At 51.6% G+C, this 24956-nt stretch overlaps 1 protein-coding gene across 2 annotated transcripts in view; it reads right to left on the reverse strand.

Moving 5' to 3' along the window:
- SEPTIN5 (septin 5) overlaps window positions 1-24956 on the reverse strand; it is a 66847-nt gene that overhangs the window by 21377 nt on the left and 20514 nt on the right. Inside the window, exon 1 of one of the 2 annotated variants that reach the window (XM_067539865.1) lies at window positions 3316-3470. The exons of the other annotated variant lie outside the window; for it this stretch is intronic. Within the exon in view, the coding sequence (XP_067395966.1) occupies window positions 3316-3405 (90 nt within the window). The 5' untranslated portion in view covers window positions 3406-3470. Of the gene's footprint in view, window positions 1-3315; window positions 3471-24956 lie in introns of those variants that run through there. 2 annotated transcript variants of the gene reach the window in all.

Raw genomic sequence — 24956 nt, forward strand, 5'->3', positions numbered from 1 at the left:
CTACAGGACTCTCGTTGGGGTTTTGTGGGGTGGGTTTTTTTTTTTTTTTTGGTCCCATTTAGTTTATTCTTTAAAACCAACTACCATGGACCATGTAACTCCGCCTCTGACAATGGCCAAACTGATCCCGGCATCACTCCGCTAACTTCAGTGAAATCAAAACTGGGTGAATTTGGTCCACTGCTTCTCCTGTAGCTACTCAGGCCAACCCAGAGAGCTCAGACCTACTGTAACCCTGCCCACTTCCTCATATCTACACCTCGGTGGAGACTGGTTGCTCTATTTCTTATGGCTAGATGCTACCTGGCCCAGGATGCTGCCTTTACTCAATAGCCCACTCGCCTCACACAGCGCCTTCCCTTTGGCGTTTTTAAAATGGTCACTAGGCCATTTCATCCCTCATCAGAGCTAGGGTGAGCGCAAGTACAGGGGAGCTCACCTCCCCCCGGCTGGTGCTGCTAGATGTATAAGGAGAGCTCCTGAGCAGATGTGGCCAGAGCGCCTTTCCAGTCCCACGGTATGTTAACCCTGGTCTACGATTGCTAATGCAAAGGCAGCTCAGCCTCCAGGAAGGGAAGCCCCTTCCATTGCTCCACAGCGACTCCTCTGACCAATTCAGGGATAGCTCTGGCAAGCGCCAAAGGGAATCCCAGTTGGACCTCTTGCGTTGGGAGGTTGGCCAAGTGAACACACTCCACAGTGTCTGTGTGGGGAGGTGGGATGCAGAAACGCTTCCCCCCAGAGGAAAACTGGGGGAAAGGAGGCTCCAAGTGGGCCCTAGAGGAACACATCTTGGTCCTTTAAATACTTTGATCTATTTAGTGTTTTCATATTAATGTAGCTTGCCCTTCCTCTCCCCTCCCGGTCCCAGACACAGTGCCCTGGAAGAGAAGGTTAGAGTGAACAAGGACAGGTTGAAGGGGTCTATTACTGACCACATACCATGGATCAGCTTCTGCCCTGAGACACGCGTGCACGTTCCCCACCAACTCCAGTGGGGGCTGCGCATGCATGTCTGAGGACAGAATTCAGCCCACAAGATAAACCTCTGCATGGACAGACTCGCTGCATGTGGGCCCACCAGGCTGAGTGTTATAGGTCAGTTTCCTGCTGGGTGTAGCACCATAGCCTCCTGTGGAGGGCTGGAATCAGTGGAGGGCAAATATGGCTTCTAAGTCACCGCCCTGAGCCCTCCATATGCACTGCAAAGAGTGGATGAGGTATTCAATCGAGAAAGCCAACAAGGCCTAGAGGCAAGCGGTGCCTTGGGCATACGATAGTCCAACATCTTCATCAGGTTTGATCATTTATTTGTGCCTTTTACACTCAAACTGATGCGACATTAATAGACATATTCCTTAATAGCCCACACAGACGCTCTGGGGCATTCTGCCTGGGAAGAGGCCAGGACACGTGTCTGGGGGAATGGCGGCTTCACAGTGTTTGAACAAAGCTGGCAGAGGAGGGCAGGTGTCTCTGCCACCTGGGGATCAGGAGTAGAGGTAAAGATCCCTCTGTCCAGCAGGCTGGGGGCTTGGACCTCGGGAATGCGTAACAATGCAAAACTTCCCTCTCCTCCCACAACCCTAATATGGGGCCATGCCTCACCTAACACAGCCCAGGATACCCAGATGCATAAAGGAGCCCCAGTGGCCTGGAAGAAAACAGCAGCAGCAGGCAGGAAGCCAGCCTTGCATACAGGCAGGTCAGCCACATCCTTCCAGGCAGGGCCCGTGCTGCTTCCTTTGTGTGTATCTCCTTTATGGTCAGTCTTACACCCGCACTAAGGCCTCGGGATGCCACGCGACCCACAGGCAGCAACCGAGGCCACCTAGAGCGAAAGCGAAGACGTCACTGACCTTCAGGGCCCAGTTTATAAACAAAAGTGCTTAAAGCAAAGCAACTGGTCTAATCTCTAGTTCGGGACATGCTGCCCAGTTCGCCGAAGGTCACAACAATACACTGTATCCTGGGCAGATCCTAGCATATTCCACAGCCAGCCCTAGCGAGTGCTGAGCGTGCACAAACGGTACAGATGGTAACTGCTCAGAGACACTGGAGCCAGCAGGCTGAGATCTCACATGTTCACACCACACCTCTGTTTGGTACGCCGGCACTCAGGTGCCTGGTAAAGGGAAGAAATCCCACGTGCTGCCGTGACACTCAGGCAGGTGCTGTCTGCGTACACACGCTGGAATTCAAGGTGTGCGTCACAATGCCTGTGGCCTCCGGGGCAGTGTGAAATGTGCCCGCACACCGGCTTCTCCCCGTCACCTTTACAACGGACCCACACTGCCCGCTGGCAGACGTGCCATTACACACAACCGCATCGCTAAGCTACTTGGCCAAACCCAGCCTGGGAGCACGTCCGGTGGCTACCTTAGGGGTCAGTTTGACCCAGTGGGTTCAGTTAGATCTAACGACTAGTTAAAGGCCATACGATGGCAAAAATCGGCCAGATGCCACGAGAAGGGCAGATGGCAGGAAATGACCTTTTACAGGATGTTGACGGCACCCCTGCCTGCAGCCCGGCTAGCAGTGGATGTTGCCCCATGTGCACTGTCCAGGCCTCTGAGCAGTGCAGAGCTTGCTCCAACTACCTCGGTCGGCGCTCAGTTCCCAGCCGGTGCCTCGGCTCTCCTCCCGCCCACCTAGGCCGTGCCATGCCCGACGGTGAGAGGAACACAGGGCAGCCACAGGACGTGTGTGACACGGCCCCTCAGCCTGGGCAGGGGGCATCCAGTGACAGACCTTCACCCCCCTTCCCTTTTCAGACACTGGAACTGGCTAGAGGCAAAAACAAGTGCCTGGATCAGAAACCGCAGCTCCTGCGCTTGCTCCTCATCACCCCCTGCCAGGCCTAGGAGCACAGCACATGGGCGAACACGAGACAAGGCCACTTGCCCGGACTTCAACAACCCCACGGCAGCAGCAAGGAAAGCGGGTTAGTGAAACGCAGCGCTCACATGATGACACAAACCAGGCAGTACGTACGGGTACACACCCACACTCAGCAGGGTTCGGCTTTGCACCGGGTCCCCCCCTCGCCCAGATGGGAGCAGGGGGGCGTCACTGCATGAAAAAACCACACAAAAACACTCTGCCATGTGCCTCCCAGCTGTTTGATGCCCTGTTCTCCAGGCTGCAGCCCGGCTCCATCCCCCACGCCCAACCCAGTCCTGCTGTCTGTTTCCCAGCTCTTCCGCTCCTCTGCCCTCCCTCCGAGGTCTCTTCCTTGGCTAAACACTTCTCCTGGGCAGCATTCTTCCCCCGCTCCCGCTCCAGATCACACGGGGCTATAAATATACCTCGTACCTTCAGCTTGGCTGGGTGGCTTCTCTGTGCGTGAGTCCGGGGAGAAAGCAGCCTCTCCACTAATCGCTCCTGAATAATGATTGAATCCATAACCCCGGCAGGCGAGACTGAGAGCCACCGGGGGCCAAAGAAACCCAACCACCACCACCACCACCCATGTGTTCACTCCCAGCCTTGACTAACTCCATAAGGCAGCCACCCCCGCCTGCGCGCATGCACGCACACACACACACACACGCACACACACACAGCTCAGCCCCTCTGCGAGGGAGAGCGCTCCCACGACAGCCAGCTGGTTGGAATTTCCTGTGCTGCTGCCGCTGCCTTCGCCTGGCCTGAGGGCGGGGCCTGCGACAGAGAATAGGACAAAAGCCACCGTGACCGAGGGGATCTCTCGCAATGGCCCAGGCCAATTTCTTTCATGCAAGGACGGTCCCACCGGGTGCTTTAAGCAAACAGGACACAGCCCCAGGCCGGAAGCTGAATCCAGTTTTACAATTGAACTCTTCATTCGGTGTCTTCCTTAAATACACAGACAGGTGGAGCTGAACAAAGATGAAACATGCCTGGGCACCACCCACACGAGGCAATCCTGGGTCCAGAGGTTTCAAGTGTCCACAAAGCTTGCGGGAGATGTGGGTTCAAACTAGACCCCAGAGCCAAACACCTCCAGATCTGCCCAGGAGCAGTGCAGGCCTATCTCCAGTTACTAGCACAGTTTGGTGTGACCTTTCATTAAAAGACCCACGTCGGATGGGCAAGTGACCTTGGCTGGACCCTAGGGAGGTCACTTCAGTTGGGATGGAGGCACAAAAAAATCTGAGTTGGGGCCGGGGTAGGAGGAGTATTGCCAAGCCCAGTCATTCAAAAATCATGTCACCCCCTCTTTGCCCCCAACAGCATGGGATTAGCTTAAAAATCAAGACACTGGCTTAATTATAATTCAACATTTTTTCTTTTTAAATAATTCACATGGGGGTTGCTTTTATTTACGGTCTGGGTTGGGAACCTTCAGAAGGCACTTGGGTCATGTTTTCAGTTTTTCCTCTGCAACTGCAAAGGACAGAAACTCACTTTTTAATAAAACAAACGAAAGCTGAGATTCCCATGGAATCACCTGACTCCAGGAGCTGGGGCTTTAAGAAATACATCAACTAGCGTGAGAATTGTGATAAAATCACAAGAGATGCAGACACTGGGGGCCTCTACATTTTTGTACCATGTTCAGCCCCATGGCCTCAGTGTGTTTCAGGCCAGGCACATGGAAGGAAGGAAGTTCCTTGTCACAATCCCCATTTTCCCACCCCAGGTCACACCCATCTAGCTGGGCCCATGTTACCCCCCTTCCCTCCCCCCCAGTTCTTGTGCTGCAGGTCACTGATGGGTAAGGCCCACCCTGAATATTCTCAGTGTAACCCACTGGTGACTGTTCCAAGCCCCCTCTCTATACCAAAGCACAGAGGACATGAGTGGCTACAAAGTCTTCTTGCAGCTCATGCTTTTCACTCTGGAGGTTCCCAATTCAAACCTCAGAGTGTCAGCCCAGATGGCAACTGTCCCATAAACACACAAACACCCATGTGCTCCGTACACCGCAATTAGCGGGAGCCCTGTTGCAAGTTCTAGTGCACTGTGATTGATGGTCCTCCACAGAGCAGCCAATGGCTTTACGACCAGGAGGCACATAGCAGAGCAGGGAGGAGTTGGAGAACGTGCTCCTCAGAGGCCTCAGACGACACAGAAACGTAGGAAGAGGAGGAAGCAGGAAGAACCAAGCCTGACCAATGCCCACACCCTGCACGCCCCAGGAAAGTGAACGTGAGTTGTATCAACCTGATCCAGATGGCTGAACCTGGAAAAGGAGGAAAAAAAATGTGTCTGGGCAATGTTGGTCCAAAACGGCCCAAAAATTCCATGCCGTTTTCCATCCTTCCCTCGGATGAAGCTTTATTTCTGGAGATACATTCAAAAGCATCAAGTGCCCAGGTGGCCTAACAAAACATCTATGGGGCATGGGGTGGGGGGATGCCGCTTGTCTCATCCACCCATGCCTGATTTCTGGAGGCTCCTTCTCCCAGATAGTTCCCTATTGGCCGGCAATGTCCCGCAGTTTCCACCTGGCCACTCTTTGTAAAGTGCTCCAAGCCCCCCCAGATGGACACGGCCATACAGGGCAAAGCCTTATGTTCTCAGGCTCCTGAGTGACGAGCAGCATGAAAAATATTCCACAAATACATACATTTGCAAATGAAGCCAAGGCAGGAATAAGGAGCACCAGGATTGTCATTTCCCCGTGCTGGAATTTCATCAGATCAGACAGGCTTCCGACAGGTTATTACACATACATATAACGCTGCCATCAATCACAGCCTCACCTCTGAAGCCTCTTGTGTGGCACAGGGGAGGGGAAGGGGAGACTTGCTGGATTTGCAAACTGGTGAAATGCAGGGCAGGCTAAACCTTGAGCTGTGACAGCCCCCACCTGCGACGTGGACTCTCCCATCACACACGACAGGCCCCTAATAACGGCAGCAGCATCCAAACAAAACAAAGCCGAATCTACCACAGACACGTATGTTACGGCCACGGAAATTCAAACGAGGGCTGAGATTCCAAGGCTTCATCTCAGTCTTAGCCCTCCCTGGGGCTAAAAAAGGCCCCACTGTGCTTTGCTGGTTTGTTTTTCAGGCTGGGGTGGGAGGGAAAAGGCCAGGAGTTTACCAAGATAGGAGTTAAGGCCAAGTCTGTGGATTTCTGACCCTATCCTGCCTTTGTCGCAGCCTGACAGCAAGCTCTGAATGCTATTTAAAGAGACAGTGGGAGGCTTCAGTCTGTTGCAAGTTATCTAACTTTTGCTTCTTATTCCTCTTTCTGGAGATGCTTATTATTATCTTTCCAATCAAATGCCTCAGTGCTGTTGTTTTAAAAATCTACATGAACCAGCACAGTTCGGGTGTGTAGGAAGGTAGGAAATTTCAGCCTCCCGCTGCAGAGGAGTTATTGCAGGGGTTCTCAAACTGGGGGTTGGGAACCCTCCAGGGGTCACGAGGTTATTATGGGGGGGGGGGTCGCGAGCGATCTGCCCCCACGCATGCGACGGCTGTGGCTGTCAAACCCATGCATGGCTGACAGCCAGAGCCCTTCAGAGCTGGGTTGCCGGAGAGCAACGGCTGCTGGCCAGGTGGTCGGAAGGCAGCGCTGCCTCCAGCAGCAGCACAGAAGTATGGGTGGCCTGGCCTGGCCTGGCCGGGGTCAGCACTTTTGGGGGGGAGTTGTCACAGCTGGAAATATTTTCAAGTGGGGTTCCAGCAAGAAAAGTTTCAGAACCCCGGAGTTACTGTAACGAATGAGGAAGAGAACTCCCTCCCGTCCAACTGGTGGCCAGAAGAACATGGTATCACTTCCGCTCCTCTGCTCTGCCCGCTCGGCTCCATCGCTTCAGGGTGTTTTCCTCATGCTCTCTGCTTTTCTCATCTCTCCTCTGGAATATCTGGCGGTAACTTTCCATAGCTGAAGTGCTTTAGCAGAGGCACTCAGAGGGAGGAGTCTAAGGCCATCTGATCTTGCTCTCTCCTCCATGTTCCCCTGCCCCTGACATGGCAACCTGATTATAAAGACAGTGCCAGTCTCTCTCTCAGTCCTAACTGGTGTTCCCTCCCCTCCGCTATGGAAACAGCTGCAGCTGGCACTGCTGGGCACAAGGAATACTACTACTACCTAGCACGTGCCTGGCACTTCCACACCTGGATCTCAAAGCACAAGAGGGAACATCGTTGTCCCCATTTTACAGGTTGAGCAGCTGAGGCACAGAGCAATGAAGCGCCTGGCCTGTGGGCACAGCAGGGCTGAGGATAGGACCCCCCCCCCCAGAGAAGAAACGAAATGAACTGACTCTTTATTGCCACGAGGAGGAGAGATGGAGGGATGGACAACAGAGGGAGGCAGAGGAGGCAGGAGCACAACAAACTGCTTTTCCCAACCACACTTCGTTAAGAGAGTTAAAAACAGACTTTCTGGTTGCTGAAAAGGGAGAGCTGGGAAACATTCCCAGAGCCGGAAAACTCCCTTTGTATGACAGCTGTCATCACATGCGTATAACCCTTCCCTGAGCCTCCCTGCCAACAGCTTGTTCCAATTACAGCCTCTGCATTTCGCTCCCTACCAGTTCTGAGCTCTGGCAGCCAAATATAAAAGGCCTGATCCTGAGATATGTTAAGCAACTACAACTGCTCTGTGGTGTCGTGGGGGCTCGGCCCCTCCCCGAATCAGGCCCACAGACTGTAATTCACTTACATGATACCACCGCTACATACTCCTTACTAACGAGAAGGCCCGATGCTGGTGCGACTATCCCTGGCATCCTTCCTGCTCCGTGGATAGTTGGACAGGGCTCATGTCGTCGTGGCTTTCTCCTGAACGCAAGATTTCTCCCTGCCCCCGCTACCTCACTGAATGGAGGATTCCCCAGCTAGAGCCGGGTGCTCGTTGGGGGCGAAGAGCAATAACGGTCCCATGGCTTTCTATGCAGCAAACCCATTTGCTGAGCCTCAAGAGCAGTGGCTCGGGACACAAGAGGAGCCGTTGCTTCAATGCGTTCCATCTAACCCAGGGGCTTCTCCAACTTTTCCAGTCTGTCAACCACCTGGAAAGTGAATCACTCCCTCTTGGACCACTCGCGCATCCCTTCCCGCTTGGCAGACCATTGTCTGAAGAGGCCCCCAACCGTAGACCATTGCTTGGTGACACCAACCAGGAGAGCCTGTCCTAGCAGGAGCTGGAGTGGCATAGATGGGTGCAGAAGAATCATGCATCTGATTGGAGCATTTTTCCTAGCTGGGAAGCAACATCGATGGCTTGCAAGTTTTCTGCCAGTGGCCCAGGGAGGAGTGCTGACAGCACAGATAAAAACAAGGAGTTACTGCATCAGGAAAAAGAATTGAATTGCACTCGACACTAGCTGGAACCGCGTCCGGAGTGGAATCCCAGCGAGGAGGATACGGCTTGGAATGCAAAGGAGAACCGAGGGAAAAGGAAAACGCAGAGAGGCTCGTTAAAGCTGCAGGGTTTGTGCTACAGGTTTTAAAATGCTTCAGGGAGAGTGGATACTGGTCACCAACCCAGCCTCCTGCCACTGTTTTAGGGGATATCATCTCGGCTCCTGATCCAGCACAAACCAGACATTACGGGGCAAAGAGAGAAGCAGGTTTGTGCTTTCCAAGCTCCCCCGTCGACAGACCCACCCAGCTGGCTCTGGTGGTCGTTGCGCTGGGATCAGCTGCACTGACAGGAATTCCCAGAGCTCCAGGTGGAAACTTTGAGAGGCCCATCAAAGTCCCACCTTGCCCTGCTGGTGCCCCTACTGACCACCCCACTCCATCACCTGCGAGCTGGGAATGGCCATGGTAAACCCCGCCCCCCACATCAGAAGTCAAATGCACGACGACTCGGACAAGAGGAGGAACGGTACATGCTATCTCAGCACTGTGGGGCCATTAGCTTTTAGACAGGAGCTTGGCAGGGACACAGTCATTTTAGGATCCAGGGCCTTCTTTTCTTACAACTACTCCTGGACTTTGTCTCTCCCTCCTCTCGTACCCACTCTGCCCTCTCACCTTGCCTGTGCCTCTCCCCCCAAATTAATTCTCTCTCATTGGGATTGGGCTGTACTAGGTACAGTCTATAACTGAGACTAACACACATAAGGGGAGACAATCCCTGCCCTGAAGAGCTCACAGTTTAAATAGATAAAACAGACAAAGAAGGGAAAGTGAAGCGATCGGCCCAAGATCAGGCTAGCGGTAAAGCTGGGACCAGACCCAGGACTTCAGTCCCAGTCCAGTGCTCTACCCATTGGGCCATGCAGCCTCTTGCCAAATGTTCTTGGACTAGAACATGACGTCACATTGCGTGGCATGAACGCCGGTGCCAAGCTGATTCCATCTCATGCGTCAATTATTCTTCCTGTAATATAGCCCTTTGCCATTGTCACAGAAACTTCCATCAGCATTGCCTGGCACAGTCTGGTCTTTCTGAACTTGTGTTCTCTTCCAAGTGTGTACCCATTAGTAAAGGACCCAGAATAATATCAAGCCATCGTCCTCCTCGCTCCTCATGCTCAGCGAGCCCCACCACCACCCATTCCTGCACAGTGTCTCTAGCTCATGGCCTGTCTTATTCAGATTGCAAGCTGTTTGGGGCAGAGCATGCAGTGTGTGTGAGTGTGTGGGGGGGTGCCGGGTAATTGGTAATATATTGTTTTCTCCTTATTAAGGTAAATGTCAGGCTGCAGATCGAAAGCTGGACTACGCTAAGGGAGACAAACCATTCGAAGGATTTGTTTTAGGTATAAACACACAAAGAACGGTGGATGAAATTTCCATCTCTGCAGCAGGCCAAAGCACACGGGCCTTGCACTGCTTAAACCCCCTGAATAGGTTGTAAGTGGCATCTACGTCTAGTGAGCGGCTCCCTGTACAGAGGTGAATTTCCTCCTCGGTGCACTTTGAAAGCACATATAGGAAAAAGAGGGGACCCAGATTTGGCCATACTGACCGTGCCTAGATCCCTTTCATTAAAAGCAGACATGGGCTATGCGGTCACACAGCCGTCCAACCTAAAATTATACCCTGAAGAAAAAGGAATGCACAATTTTGGCATTTTGGGTTAGTTGGCAGAACTGAAGAACACAGCTCAGACAAGCAGAGCACGAGTGCTCTGGTGAACTTCAAGGGTTAACAGGACAAATGGGGAAAGGAAACTGCAGCAGAACTAACGAAGAAAAAATTACAGTCTGATTAGCATGCGAGAAGTGGTGGGACAGATTTTGTCCTTAGCTAAGATTGCACAAGCCAGGCCTGGTTTCAGTAGTCATGTGACGAACCCAGCAAATCTCCCTGAGTGCACACCAAAGTGTGGAGCAGAGGCAACAGATCTTCTCCATCATGGTGTGTGGGCCCACGGTGGGACTGCTTCAGTGTAGGGCAGAGGGTCCTCTCTCAGCAGTGTACAAAAAGCACAATCTACAAATCCCTGGAAAGCCCCTTTGAGTGTGAGCCTGACATTCCCAGCAAAGTCTCTACGCACAGCCAAACTTACGTAACTCTGATGTCAGCTGAGTTTGCTGTTCACCAAGTGCCACAGGATGGAGAGCACGGAACGGCTCTTCCGAAGGCAAGTGTCACCCTGTGCCAGCTCCTTAAACTAGGCTTCTCGCCTGAACCGTAACTAATGAGATCAAGCCTCCTTGATCTGCCTGAGCCGTGTAGAAACACAGATGGGCTGCCAGTGCTGTCATTGCCTGGATGCTGTTTTGAAAGCAGTAAACCATGGGCATTCAGCCCTGACCACAGGCCCCTCGTCAGCAATGTGTGAGCAACACCAAGAGTGTTGCTTGAGAGCGCTCATGATGCTAGGATGACTGCAGGGCTGGGCTGCTCAGACCACTTGCTTTGCTGCCAAGAACACCATCCAAGCCTCCAGGGAGCTAAAAGCCAGAACACTTGGCATCCGCACGCTCACCCCACTTTGACCAGAGTGCCAACTGAAAAGAAAAGTGAAGGGAATCGCTAGTGAGATAGGCTCACAATAAGCTTTGAAGTGGGTGGAGGCTTCACTTCCATCTGTGGTGAGACGGGAGGGGTGGGCTCGAACCAAGTTCTCTTTAGGAACAGGGGACCGTGCAAGCCGAGAGAACAGTCTAAATCCTCATGCCACTGTGCAGAAAGGCACTAGAGAGAGCAGAACTCTGGAAGAACCTCGCCGCTCAGCAGCACGGTTTCAGTAGCCTTGTTTGCAGGACGTACCTCGATATAATTAATGCTGCAGAATAAGGATCATAGCCCTCAAGCTTCATGCTGGATAATCAGTGTGCCGCTGGTGGAAAGGAGCCAGCATTAGATGCAGACAACAAGACACAGAAATTCTGGAGAATCAAGAACAAGAGAGCCAACCAATACGACTCCATCCTACTGGTTGCACCAGCTGGTTCCTTCTTGCTTACAATTCCTAGTGAGGCTTGTTTAAGGCACATCACAGACTGCAACTTGCTAAAGGGCACAGAACACTGCGCATCACCTAGCGCATTTCTGGGAACCATAAATAAGGAGCATGCAAGTTCTTGGTTGCAGAGAGCAGTTTTGAAAAGTGGCAGCCTTGTTCACCCCTCTGGTAAAGAAGGTAAATACTGCACACTGTCTCAGCTACTCAGGGCATAATCAAGACAAAGACATTGGCAAAGGCAACTCAACCTCTTGTATCACATGGAAGCCAAGTAGGGAGGTGGTTTCACTCTGGCTGGCACAAGTTAAGCCTCAACTGGGGTACTGACTGCATTCAGTTTTGGGCGCCATGCTCTGAGAAGGGTGTAGACAAACAAGAGAGACCAGAAGGGAACCACCCAAATGACGGACAGGTTTGGGAAAGCAAATTTGAGGGAACTGGGAATGTTCAGCCTAGAGGAAATGGGGGAAATGATCATTGTCCACAAAGAGGCAAAGGGAAGTTAGAAGGAAGAGCAGGTCTGGTTATTCAGCGTCAATAAAGGTAGAATAAAGTAACAAGCTCGAGATTCAGCACAAAAAACAGTTCTAACTAGGAGAATTTGGGCAATGGAACAAGCTGCCAACGGAGGCTGAGGAAGCATCATCATTGCAGATATTCATCGGCACCTTCCCATCAGACAAGTAGTTAGCAACCTACATGACTGGGTTATTTTACCCTCCTGGATCCCTTCATCCTGTCACCCCTTCTGACCTTCCACCCTCTGAGGGCTGGAAGAGACTTGGCTCTGGCTGTGTTTGGGAGTGCAGGTTTCTGCCACACCTGTAAACCTCCTGGATATTACAATGTCTGGACTGGACTCTATGATCCTCAATGGAGATCATGGGAAGCAGAAGGCCAGCTCTGAGCCTACTGTGCTGAACACGTGCCCTGGGGTGACAAAAAGCAATAAGCAAAGAAGAGGGATGGTCTTGTGGCTAAAGCACTGGATTGAGGTATGTCTACCTTGCGATCGAAGGTGTATCTGCAGCACATGAAAACACACAAGGTAGCTCTAATCTAGCTAGCTTGAACAACAGCAGTGAAGCTGCAGCAGTCCAAACCCGCCCAGGCCCCTGGGTGTGTAGCTGGAGCAGCTGGCCCATCCTGCCACGGCCTCGCAGCAATTGTTGTTTGATCTAGCTCTTCCAAAGTTAGCTGGGGTATATCTACACGCCCTGCAGTCACACCTCTGACTACAGTGCAGCCATACCCCGGGCCTCAGGAAATCTGGGTTTGTGGGCTCGGCCATAGGCTCAGTGTGACCTTGTGCACATCACTGTTTGCCTCAGTTTTCTCTCTGTGAAATGGGGTGATAATACAACCTCTCTCTCTCATCCTTGCTGGTCTTAAGCTTGCAATCTCTTTGGGGCAGAGACTTTCTCCTGCTAGATGCACAGCCCTTAGCACAATTGGGACCACTAATCATTAGCATCACACACACATAATCACAAACTGTGCAGCTGCTAGGCCCCAAATGGGAGAAATCAACCAAAGAAGCTGAATAAAATGTAAATTAACAGCTCACAGCCCAAGCTCTTCCTGCTCGCAGGGCTATGTGCCATTACCCACATGCAGATCAGATGAGAACACACAGCCCATGTATTCCTGACTATGGAGTAGTTTGTAAATTATGCTGAAATGGATGGAAGTAGAGCCGGTCAGAACAGATCCGATTTTGAAATTTTTAGCGAAACACAACAAAAAAACCAAACATTTTTCATGAACATTTTCATTAAAACCATGTGCCTTTTTCCAACCAGCTCTCGGTGAAACACAGTAACAACCAAGCTTTGGCGGCTCACAGATAAGCTTGGGAGGGTTGGATTTTTACTGATAAATGTTGGTAAACCTCAATTTCACTGCACACACACGCACGCACATGCGCACACACACGCACACACCCAGGAAAATATATTTTCATCAATAATCATCATCAATCATGTACTGATAGGGAAAATAAGAAAAATGCTGCTTGAGAACTTAAAGTTTTATTTAAGGATATTTACTTTATATATTTTGACATGTGATGTTGACAATTAATGGTTATAAAGCTTCAGCTGTTTGAATCTCACTGTCTACTGTCATTAAATAATTATTGTCTGACTCTCCCATAATTTCCTGCCACTGTGAACATTTAAATCAAAACAAATAAAAAATTGCTGAAAAATAATCAATATTTTGATATTTATAACATTGACGTTATAAAAAAACAAAAATAAAATTCTGCCAAGCCTACTCTTAGATCATCCTTGATGCAGTTTTATATTCCTCCAAAAGAGGGAGACCCTAGACTATGGAATGGACAATGACTGGTTGCTACATTGACGATAGAGATTAATTAACTCCCTCAATTTCCATGGTGTTGTGCTGGGCTGTCTGAACAGCAGACTCTGAAGATTGCTTTTCAGTGTGACTGCAGATGAAAGAGCAATCCACAGATGTTGGGCCAAATCTTGCCCTGCTCATTTCTTTGACTCAATGGAGTTTCAGTTCAGTAAGGACTGCAGGACTTGGTCCTATGATTTCTAACATATTAAAAATCTTAACCAAGGACAAGTCTTTCCGAACTTGGCTCAATTAGAGCGGAAAAAACCTGGCCCAACCATTATGGCCTGTGCCACATGGCATCTTTATGCTCACTCAGGAGAGACCGGAGTCAAATTTTTATATATAAAGTAATGATCTGACACTTCATCATGAGATAAAAGAAAAGCGCCCAGAGGGCAAGTTTGTTTTAAATATTACTGCTGACACTTTACATCATTATTTCAGGGCTTTTTGTCTCTGCTTCAGGGTGGTCTGAAGGAAAGTGCATGCAGGTTGAGAATCAGGTGGTCACAGGTTCTGACTGCATTTCTGACACTGACATGCTGTGTGGCTGTTGAGCAAATTTATTTCTCTGCCTCAGTTTCCCCCATCTGTGTAATGGGGCTAATACTATCTTACCCATCTTACATGGGTGTTGGGAGAACTCATTAATTACTCTCTGTAAAGTGCTCTGAAAAGGTGAAGAGCTATTCTTTATGTATAGGGGAGACAGTGATGCCTAGTGGACAGAGCACTGGGCTGGGTCTCAGTAGACCTAGGTTCTATTCCTGGCTCAGCCACTAGCCTGCTCGAAGACCTTAGATAAGTCTGTTCTCCTCTCTGCTTCCCCATCTGCAATATAAGGATAATGATACTGAGCTCCTTTGCAAAGTACTTTGAGATCTCCTGACACAAAGAGCTATATCTGCGCTTATAATAACTAAAGGATGATGGTATGGGTTTGAGCCTACTCCCTTGACTTCCATGGGAGCAGCAGATATTTTACCATTTAAAGTATGTTAAAGTCATTCACAGAACATACAATAGAGTAACACAAATTGCATGTTCAAGACATATCGAAGGAACATTCTTCATTAATTAAATAATTTTTCTCTTTAATCTATTTCCTAGATTTACAACGGAGTTGCATTCTGGGTGGAAAGCACCTCTCTGCAGGTTAGATACTGCCTGGGGTCTCATTCACAACTTCACAACTGGTTGGCGCAGTCTGATTGGCTGAGCGCTATTCCCAAAACACCCTGTAATCCACACAGAGGCACTCCAACAGCAGGAACAGGCTCAGTGCTAGAGTCAATTACAAAGAGCAATAAGTAGAGAGAAAGGACAGGATTCAGGAGATGTGAGTTGTTAGTGGCTCTGGCACAGACTCCCTGAGCGACCGTGGGCAAGTCACTTGATCCCTCAGAGCCAGTCACTCTGAAAGCTGGCTTTTCTGTAGCTGGACTGACAGTAGAACCTGCAGACACAGCTAACGAGCCGGACCCTGCGGCCCTTACGGATGTCAGCACTCGCCACTGAAGTCAGTAAGACTCGTTGTGTGAGTGACAGGCTCAAGCAGCGGGCCCAGAGTGAAGGGAGAGGCTCCAGACGTGACTGAATGGTGCAGATGGCCCCTAGCAGAGCAGAGAGACAGACAGGCTGGTGCAGGGAGAGGAGACTGACAGAGTGGGAACCATTAGCAACCACTGCAGTACGCACTGCCAGACCTCTGCTGGCAGGACAATTCCTGCAATGCCAGCACTACCTGCCTATCCCTGAGCGTGTCCCTATCTGCGCCACAGGGAGGAATCAGAATTGGACGGATTCCTTTCCTCTAATCTCAGAGCCACAGCTGGGAAATGGAGAGGGGCAGAGCCCATACCTGCCAACTTCGGAGAGCTCTAAATAGGGAAACTTGGGGGGAAATTAGGGACATGCCTTTCCTCTGCACTGAAACACACTGGGCCAAGCGCAGCTTGGAAAGAGATGGTGGGAAACAGGGAGGATTTTGCTTTTTAAAAAAAGGAAATAGGCACAGCTCCTCCTAAAGATCAAGGTCTCCATCCAACCCCAGGGCATTTCTCCAAATAACGACAGCGCCGTCAGTCGGCATCACGGCAGCACACTGCTGGCAGAGAATAAACCAAATGAACACCAAAGCCCTGGGGAAAGGATCCCAACAAAGGTCAGTTTTTGAGTTACAGGCAGAGGGCCCGATCCTGCAATCCCTCCTCACTGAGTAGCCCCACTGAAGTGCACAAGGCTGCTCACAAGAATAAAAGGTGCCAAGATTGGGCCCAGGCGCCAAAGAGGTCTTGTTCCAAGCTGGAGATGGCATAACTACATCTGTGCACCCCAAGATCCCCCGTGCTGGGGTAACTCCGTGGAAATCACTGGGGTAACTGGGAAGCAAATCAAGCCATAGGATGATACGACTGCAAACGGCGCACACAAACGGGGGAACAGTGAAAGCAGCCAATGCACGAGAAGAGCAGGTGGGGGGAAGGCGTTTCTGTACTAGCCTAAATCGAGGAGTCCCCTGTTTATTTCCACTCCTCCCACCTCTCAGATGCTTCCGTCTCTGCAAGGAGGCGTTTTCCATCCAGGCTGCGCTGCTCTGCCAGACTCCAGACAACCACCCTGGAAGAATCAACGCCGACCACGCTGCGATCCTTCCAAGCCCCGGCCTGGTGCCCAGAGCTACAATTAGCTTAACTTCGGGAGAATCTGACGTCCACGAAAGAGGGAAACCGGTCCTCTCTTGGCTCGCCCGGCAGGTATTAAACGCCATTAGCACAGAAAACTGATACTGCACTGTAGGCGGCAGCCTCGTCACCACAGGGGAGCTGGCAGAGCAGGGCTGTGCCAAGGCCGGCACGCAGCTGCAGCCCAGGCGTGACGGCGCAGAGGCGTTCCCACAGGGGTGCCTTTCACAACTGTCATTTTACAAAACAATCCCCCCTTAACAGTAGCGAGGCGTTCCCAGGCCCACTGCAGCTCTCCTTCCACTCCCAGCCCAGCTACCGGCTTCTGCTGAGAGGCCTGTACCAGGCTCCCTTCTGAGCCCGTCAGTTGCACCCGTCATGGACCAAAAAGTGGTCGTTGCTGGACCATGCAAGACTTTCCCCTTAGGGCAAAGCATGCTGCTTCCATCATGCGCCAGCTATTTACAGACAACAGGTTCACCCTTCGCAGGTCAAACGCTGCAGGCCAGACCCCCTCCCCCGTGCACACAATAGTCCTTACTCATGTGAGTAGCCCACTGCCTCCTCTCTGAGCCAGGCAATCTAGATAAGCCCTTTGTTCTTCTCACCCTACATGTGTGAGACTCTTGCTGACTTTCCCAGCAGGGACCATCCCTGACTGGTGTGGTGACCTGGAACAGCCTTTTACCCCAATTACACCAAATCGACCAGCATTCGGCAGAAGTCCAGGTGGCCTAGCACATGAAATCTCCCAGGATTGGGCCCTGCGAGAAGATCAGAAGGGTAATTAGATTCCCTTTCCATTTAACGTTTCCTCCTGATGGTTTCTAGGCCTGGCAATTTGCCTGTAGCCTGGGAAATCTGACAGCATTAGTCAGAAAGAGGTTTCTCCTCTCATCGTCTCTGGGGCGCTGCTCTTGGTTGAAGGTGAACAGAGGAGGCAGATTGAGTGGAGTGAATTTTCAGAGAGAGCATGTCAGCAGTTTGAAAAGGAGAAATGCTTCTGCTGCAAAAACCCCAGTCTGGCGCACCCCCATCACCCCCTCTTCTGAATGGTGCTGCCATGAACCGGACTGTATTCTGGTTTTAGCAGCAGCTAGCGGGTTAACAGTTATCAGGCCCAAACTCTTGTGTGTGTGTAGCAGCACCACGAATAATGGCAGCACAGCTATGGTAAGTGCACGCCTCTTAGGTAGCAGCTGAAGCATGAGTCTGTTTATGTAGGGCCTACAAAAATAGAACCTGTTAAGTTTATCAGCAGTGGTCCGATAGGTCTCCCCACCACCATAGTGGGGCCATATCACACACTCCTGTAGAAAAAACTGTGAGAAGGGGGCACAGGGGCCAGGAAACCCTGAGAATCAATGTACAGTTTCCTCCTAATGCTCCCCTCAGAGGAGGAAAGGGGCTTGGGGGTCCAGATGTGAGCCTTCAAATCTGCATAGCACAGATATCTGCAGAGATCTCTGATCCCAGCCCTCCAGATGCAGGGGCTTCTGCAGGGAGGGCCTGTCCTCCTCTCTCGCTAGCACACAGCAGCTCCCTTGGCAACCTCCACCCACCTGCTGAGAGGAGACTGTGCAGGAGCAAATGCTGATCCAAGCAGCCTTAACCCCTGCAAGGACACCCACAGAGGCTGAGGAAGCACACTGCAGAAGATCCCAGACACCTGGTGTAGGGACAGCGGGGCTTCCTGGGGCACAGTGGAGCAAACAGCATGCTGGGGAGGCCCTGCTCCCCCATTCTGCACCCACCAGCCCACGGATTCATCCGCTCCTTTGCTCACAAGCTCAGGCCTCCAGGTGTTCATGAGTCCGAGTCTTTAAACGACAGGCAATTCCCCCGCTAGCACATTGCACCTTTCACTCTGCCACTCGCTCTCCAGTACAGATCCCCCCCGGTCGTCCATCCTGGCCAGGAGCGGGCTGGGGGTCCCTGCTTCCCAGAGCCCCAGGCAGGGCTGCAGACCCGAAGCCACTGGAAGTTTGCTTGTGGAGAGACTTTTAGCAGCTCCATGTGACTCACTGGGTCGTGGCTGTATCTACCCTGCCTCCGTGCTACAAAAACACCGCTGGCTCCCTGCGGACAGCTGGACTGAAAGGTCTTTTGAAACCTAGGGGAGGCTGGTGCCAGCTTCCTCCCCTGCATTCTGTGCCCGAGTTGCTGGCCACCCTCCCGGGGGCTGGATCTGACAACAGTGACTGCACAGCTGTGTCGTTGGCAACACACGAATTGGAAGGATTCAGACACTGCAGCTATTGACAGGCTGGTGCAGGAGCTGCTGCTCATTCCCAAATTCATGGCTCTGGCTGGATTTTCCTGGGCCCAGCCCATATCTCGCAAGGGCCAATTTCACATCGGGCCTCATGCTACATTGCAACTTGGGACTGCAACATGACAAGGCTGTAGCTTCGTGCTACGAGGGTGCAACAGCGTCTCCCAGGGGTGTAGCATGGAGACACAAACATGACTAGGTCGAGGCAACCCCACACAGTGCCACTATGTGACTTCTGGCCTGGCCGGGCTAATACATAGTGTGGCTGACACGAAAAAGACACACGCCAAGCACCCTCCCATGTAGGCTAGCAAAGAGCACTAAACACTGAGCTAATCATGCACTATAAAGACCAAAGACCATTGAATATTTATATCTCCTGGTTTCATATGACGGCAAGGAAGTCCCAACCTGCCACACACAGGCTGGAGAGCAGTCAAGATCCAAAACATTAGGCTTTCTATTTCTTAGCGGGAATCCTTGGTGTATATGCTAGACATACATATAGTCAGTCAGTCTCCCCACAGGCAGAGATGCTGATGTATGTGACTGGGAAGGATTCGGTTTTAATAATTAAAATGAAACAGGGAACTGAAGATGACCAGAGACACTGCATGCCTGGTTAGCTGGTGCCTTATCTGTCAATTCTCTGACATACAATTAATGAAATCAATTCAACTGCAGGAAACCCCAATTCTCGACACCCTGCCAGGGCTGCTGGCTTTTTAAAATGTATTGCTAGTAAAAAAAAAAAAAGAATTAAGTCACTAAAAAGTAAAATCAAACAATATTATCTATCGATGTTAATTAAAAAAAAAAAATCCGTCCAAGCCTGAGTGGGACCAACATTGATACTCAGCACTTACCTATTGCTCTTCATCATCACAGCTGTTTACTAAAATTACCAATTCATCCTCGGGGGGAGGTAAGGAGTCTCACTGCCATTTTGTAAATGGGGAAACTGAGGCACAGTGAGGCATAAGGGGGTAACTTGCTCAAGGTCACAGAGTGAGTCGGAACTTGGGGAGTTCCTGGCTCCCAGTCCTGTGCTCAGCTCATACATCTCTCCAAGGAAATCAGTGGCAGCCAATTCAGATGGCCAGTGGCCAAGCATTCTTGTTTTGTCTGGCCCCCTTCACCGAGCTGCAGTAATAATTCTGCAAGAAAAGGTTGCTGAGTCATTGCTACAGCTTAATACAACTCTGCCAGACAGCAAGTTTGCCAAGGAATGTGATAGCATCAGGCGATCACCAACCCATAGCCCCTCCTGCGGTACAGAAGGGGCAGGACGCACGTGTAATGAAGACCCTGGGAATTCTTTAGCGAGCTGATGAACACAGACAGACCCTGTGGTTTTCTCTGGCTCTCCAGCTCCCAAAGTAACACAGCCGGCACTGCCTAATGTCACCACACGGTATCGCCCTGAGGTCTAGCTTGGGGCAGGCAGCCGGGAGTAGACTGAGCACACTGCATGGCCCAGTCTGTGGGACACACACTAAGTTCAACTGCCAGAGGACTTCACTGCATGAAGCAAGAAGTAGCTTTGCAAAGCTTTGCACTACTAAAGCACCCAAGGTCAAGCCAGCTCAGATTACCTCCTCCCGCCTCCTACCTCGATGTGTGACCATCTCCCAGCCCACAGCCTGCTGTACCAGCCAGGCTCTTGGCCCTCACAATTTACCAACCCTCTCTCCCTTCTCCATTTACCAGCTGATCACCCCGGCAAACTGCCCCGCACTCAACCTGACCCTCCTTTTTGTGAATCACACACTCAGTATGTTCTTTCTTTACCAATGACACTAACCCCCACCTCAACTGTTAGACGTATTGTGCCTTCCCTGTGGACATCGTTTCCCTTAGCATCTCAGCTACCGGGAACGTACACTGGGTACACCTCGCCTGAATCTGCTGGTCAGTCTTATCAGCCAGCAGGCCCAAGGCCCAGATCTTTCGTAGCCCCTCTGGCCCAGTGGCCATGCAAAGGACACCAAGCACGCCTCATCACTAGCCCATTTGCCACTGACTCTCCCCTCCCCACCCTTCACTCTCCATTGCGGTCACACTCGTATTCCTCCCTAATTTTTCCCACCACTGCTGAGACCAGTTCAGCTCCACTGACGGTAGCAACAGAGAGGACTAATACAGACAAGGGACCTGTGCCCTGTCTCCGGTAGGGCTCCCACGACTCCATCAACGGAGCGGAACCAGTGGTAGAAATGGCAGGCAATATTAGTAGAAAAAGCCTGACAGTGATAAAGGTCATTGGGCCAAATCCTGTAACTCCTCCCTGCGTGGAGAATCAGGCCCAAGACCGTGAATGGAAACCATAGCGAGGAGCGTCTACGAGCCCCACTCCAGGGTAGGAGAGTGGAATGTGTCTCTCTCAGGAGTTGCAGGGTCTGGCCTGAGAGCTGGGAGAAGAATAGGAGCGCTGCGGAGAAGAAAACGGGCAAGAAGGGGCACAACCCCCAGATGTTTGAAGGCTCTGGCCTAGACCAAACAAACAACACAGGCTCCCAGCTCAACTCATCACAGAGGAGGAGGAGGAGGAGGGATTATTCTGGGGCTCCATTCAAGCCATGGAATCCCCATACTAGTCAATCCACAGCATCATCATGATTTAACCTCTAATCCCCAGGCAGATGTGGGCAAGGAATTGGATAGTTAGTTCCCTGACAACCAGGGGCAGGGGGGTGGGACAGCATGTGCCAGGCAGGAGAGGGGGTTTCTGGGAGGCAGGGCGAGTTTGGGACTCAAGGGCGCGCAAGTTCTGGCCCCCAACTCCTTGCCCAGCCTCCTCAAGTCACCTCCCCTAAATCCTGTTCTCAACTCCTCTCAGCACAAGAATCAGGGAAGATTGGTCGCATCAAGGGCTAAGGCCAGGGCAGGGGGAAGTAAAGTGGAAGCCAGCAGGCAGAGAATCTAAAGCCATAAACCCACGTGGAAAGCAGGGTTCCCCATGCTTTCAGCAGGGATTGCTATGGAAGACAAGGGAGATGGGAAGTGTCTCAGTCGGGAGCGGAGCATCCTCGGGGTTAATCTGCCATTGTAAGGCTAGAAGCGTCAGTCCCAAGAAGAGGGAAGAGCGAAAGTGCCCTATCAGCCCAGGGAGCCTCAGCATGTTTCTGTCCCACCACCAAACTTAATGAATGGTTTCAAGAGAGCAAACGACTCCTACAAACCACTGCAGAGATGACGCCATCTGTTCCCACTGACACGCCGGCTCGTAGGAGCGGCTACAGAACAATTCACTCAGAGACGTTCTCAGAGACGGGGGGACTGAACACACAGCCCCCCAGCTGGGCAAGTGATGTGTGAAGTCACTCTGCCCAAAGGCACGGCCCGTCAGGATCAGGAGACAGTCTCCTACACACAGAATAAAGCCAGGGAAGGCGTGCTGTACACAGACCAGGGTTCTCAGATTTCTCTTGCTACAGTGCACTGCAGAGCCCACCCCACCCTTCTCCATGGCTGGGATCACCGGGTGGGGAGAACATGAGCTCCTAACAAAGGTCACAACTCCACACTGGACTGTGGAGTGAATCAACGACAGATCTGCCAAGCACTGTGTCGTATGAGATGACTCTACAGGCTACAGCCAGGCTACACACTGCGCTTAAGACACTCCCTTGTCATCTGGGGCTGAGAAGAGGAAGCAAGCGAGACCACTGCCTGCCACAAAGCAGAGAGAAATCTTTTCTTGTGGAGCAAGAACATCCACTAGCAACAGCTTTGAGAACCACTCCTCCTTTTCCTACCACCGACTACCACTCACTTTACGGGCTACGTTTGGAAGAGTGCTCACAGACTAGACTCTAAATTTGCACATCCATCTTTTTGCACACGCAGCTTGGAGGCACTGCAGTCTTGCACACCCAACAGTGTGTGTGCAGATGCATTACCTAAAGTGAATGAACAAAGCTGGCAGTGTGGGCACACATAGTTGGGCCCCCCAAATTACACAATCTGGTGCACGCAAATGTATAAGCTGCTTCTGAAATCACCGCAGGAAGAATGGAAGAAGTGTAAAACGTGTACAGAGGCAGGAAGGCTCATGAGAGAATCAGTTATGTTTCTCAAAAGAACTGGGGGTGACTTCACCTCTCCATTTCACTGGCTGCCCCTTCAGAAGAGAAACCAGTCATCTTGCTCAAACACAGATTCCGTAAGTCGAAATGAGTTGCTCAATTCTCTGCAGTTTTATTTCAGCGTCTACCCTTTTCCTGTGGTTCCCTGTTCCTCTTTCGGCACAATCTTAGATTTAAGACCAGAAGTGACCATTACGAGCATATATGCCTCAAGTCCTGGGCCCTCAAATTTCCCCCAGGGATTGCTGCCAGTGGGGGGAATTATCCTTCACGGCCTGAAACCTTCAAGGCTATGGGGACAAGGCATGTGGATCGATTCTTCCCTTCTTCTGTCGGTCAATCTGCCTTTCCCTCTTTCGCTCAGCTTCTGCAGCACCATGGGCTACTCAGGGGTGAACTACAGTGGATAAGGAAGTGCTTGATGGGGAAGAAAGACCTTGATTAACAATAAATATTTGCAAATAGATAAATGGCCTAGGATTGGACAAGTGGAAACCATTAAAGGCAGCTTATCCCAAAGGGGCCAGGAACACTTCGGAAATGTTCAGTGGCAGGGAATCTAATTCACGTAAGTGTTGAAGGCCTTTGAGTCACTCAGGCAAAGGAGTCCCTGAGGGGACAGCTCCCTCATTAAAAACAATCGACTGTCTGAAAACAACAAGAGGAAGCAATGACGTGTGTTACTGAGCTGGAATGGATGGAGAGTCATGGCAGAGGGAGGTAGACCTGCGTGCTGAGTCCCCAGCAGATGCCCCCCGCTTTCGCTCTGAGCCAGTGCAGAGGGTTTGTTCTCTGCTGAACTCAATTTTCCTGGAGAAAACTGCAGTTCAGTTCAAGAAATTGGGAAACGTCACAAGGTGCTGTGAATGTGAACATGGCAGCAGCACGCCACGAAACTGGGTGCGCGGTGGACAGCTGGACACGCCGGTCACGAAGCCAAACGCCCTGGAACACCCGAAATAACTCCGAGGAGGGGCAGCTCGCACCTCCATGCAATCCACAGCAAGGACCCGGGCTCCCTGCACCAGCTCCCCCTCACCTTCTCAGCAGGCAAGCCGCTCAGCCAACCCTGTAACCAAATGCAGGGCTCCTGGCATCCGCTGGTCATTGGATAAGTACCATCTGCAGACCACAGCCGGGCTAGCCAGGGGTGGGGAGTTGGGTCAACACACAGAACATGACAATCATATAACATGCTGCAGAGTCTGGGGAAGGGGCAGAAAGTGGAGCACACAGAACTATGGAGAGCTGAGGGGAGCCAATGTTGGGGAGGGAGACAACTGCCCCCTCTTGCCCTGTAGCAATGAAGCCCCGATGCTAGCTAGGAGTGGGTGAGAATGCTTAGTTCTCCACTCCAATTTAGTCACCAGTGCTAGACACGCCCTCGGAGGCCGTCTGTCTCCTCCGTTCTCGAGAGCCATGCAGGATTGTTCGCTGCAGTACAACTGCCTGCGCTCTGCCAGTCTACTGTAAAATGTCTCACACACAGGAGCTTCCCCCACTGCCCCCAGGGAGCTCTTCCACTATCTAGCATTTCTTCTCGCTGTCAGGAAGATTCCTAATATGCACCTAATAATTTTTCTTAAATGCACCTGATTCCTCCTAGTTATACCCCTCCATGCCTCAGCGAACACATCCTCTTCATCCCCAGAGACGCACACAGTTGGCTGCGTCCCCCCATCACCTTCACTTAGCCAAGCTATCCCCAACTGAGCTCTTCAACTCTTTCCGCTCCTGCCAGGGAAGGTCCAGGTCCCTCCTCCCCTAGGGACGCTTTGGCTGCAACACCAGGGACGTGTGCTCTGGATTAATGCTGAGCCATGAAGCCTCCACATTACCCTGGGCTTATGTGGGGAGTCCCTCCAGAGTGGAACTGAAATCTTGTGCTGCGCTGCGCTGCCCGACCAGCCACAGTGAGGGCTCCAGTGAGCGGGTGGGAAGAGGAGCTGGAGAAACAGCCCTGAGCTATGGGGCCGGAGCAGCTCCCTCCTCCAGCACAGCAGGTGCTTGTTTTCTGAGACCCGTGTTCAAATCCAGCCACAGGCCATGAGTGAGGAGGTGAATGGTGGCGTCATGGTGCTGCCAAGGGGACCCCTGATTAGCGGTGACAGCATGATTGGCATCCTGTGCTCAGGAAGGGCCTGGATGCTGCAGGTCAGCGGAGCGGTGCATTGAGAGGGCTGGGTCACGCTTAGAGCGGCACCAAATTTCACACCTTCTTTATTT

The sequence above is a fragment of the Emydura macquarii genome, unplaced genomic scaffold (assembly GCF_026122565.2).
Source record: "Emydura macquarii macquarii isolate MOO-44397 ecotype Brisbane River unplaced genomic scaffold, CSIRO-AGI_Emac_v2 contig_554, whole genome shotgun sequence".
In the NCBI taxonomy this organism is placed as follows: domain Eukaryota; kingdom Metazoa; phylum Chordata; order Testudines; family Chelidae; genus Emydura; species Emydura macquarii.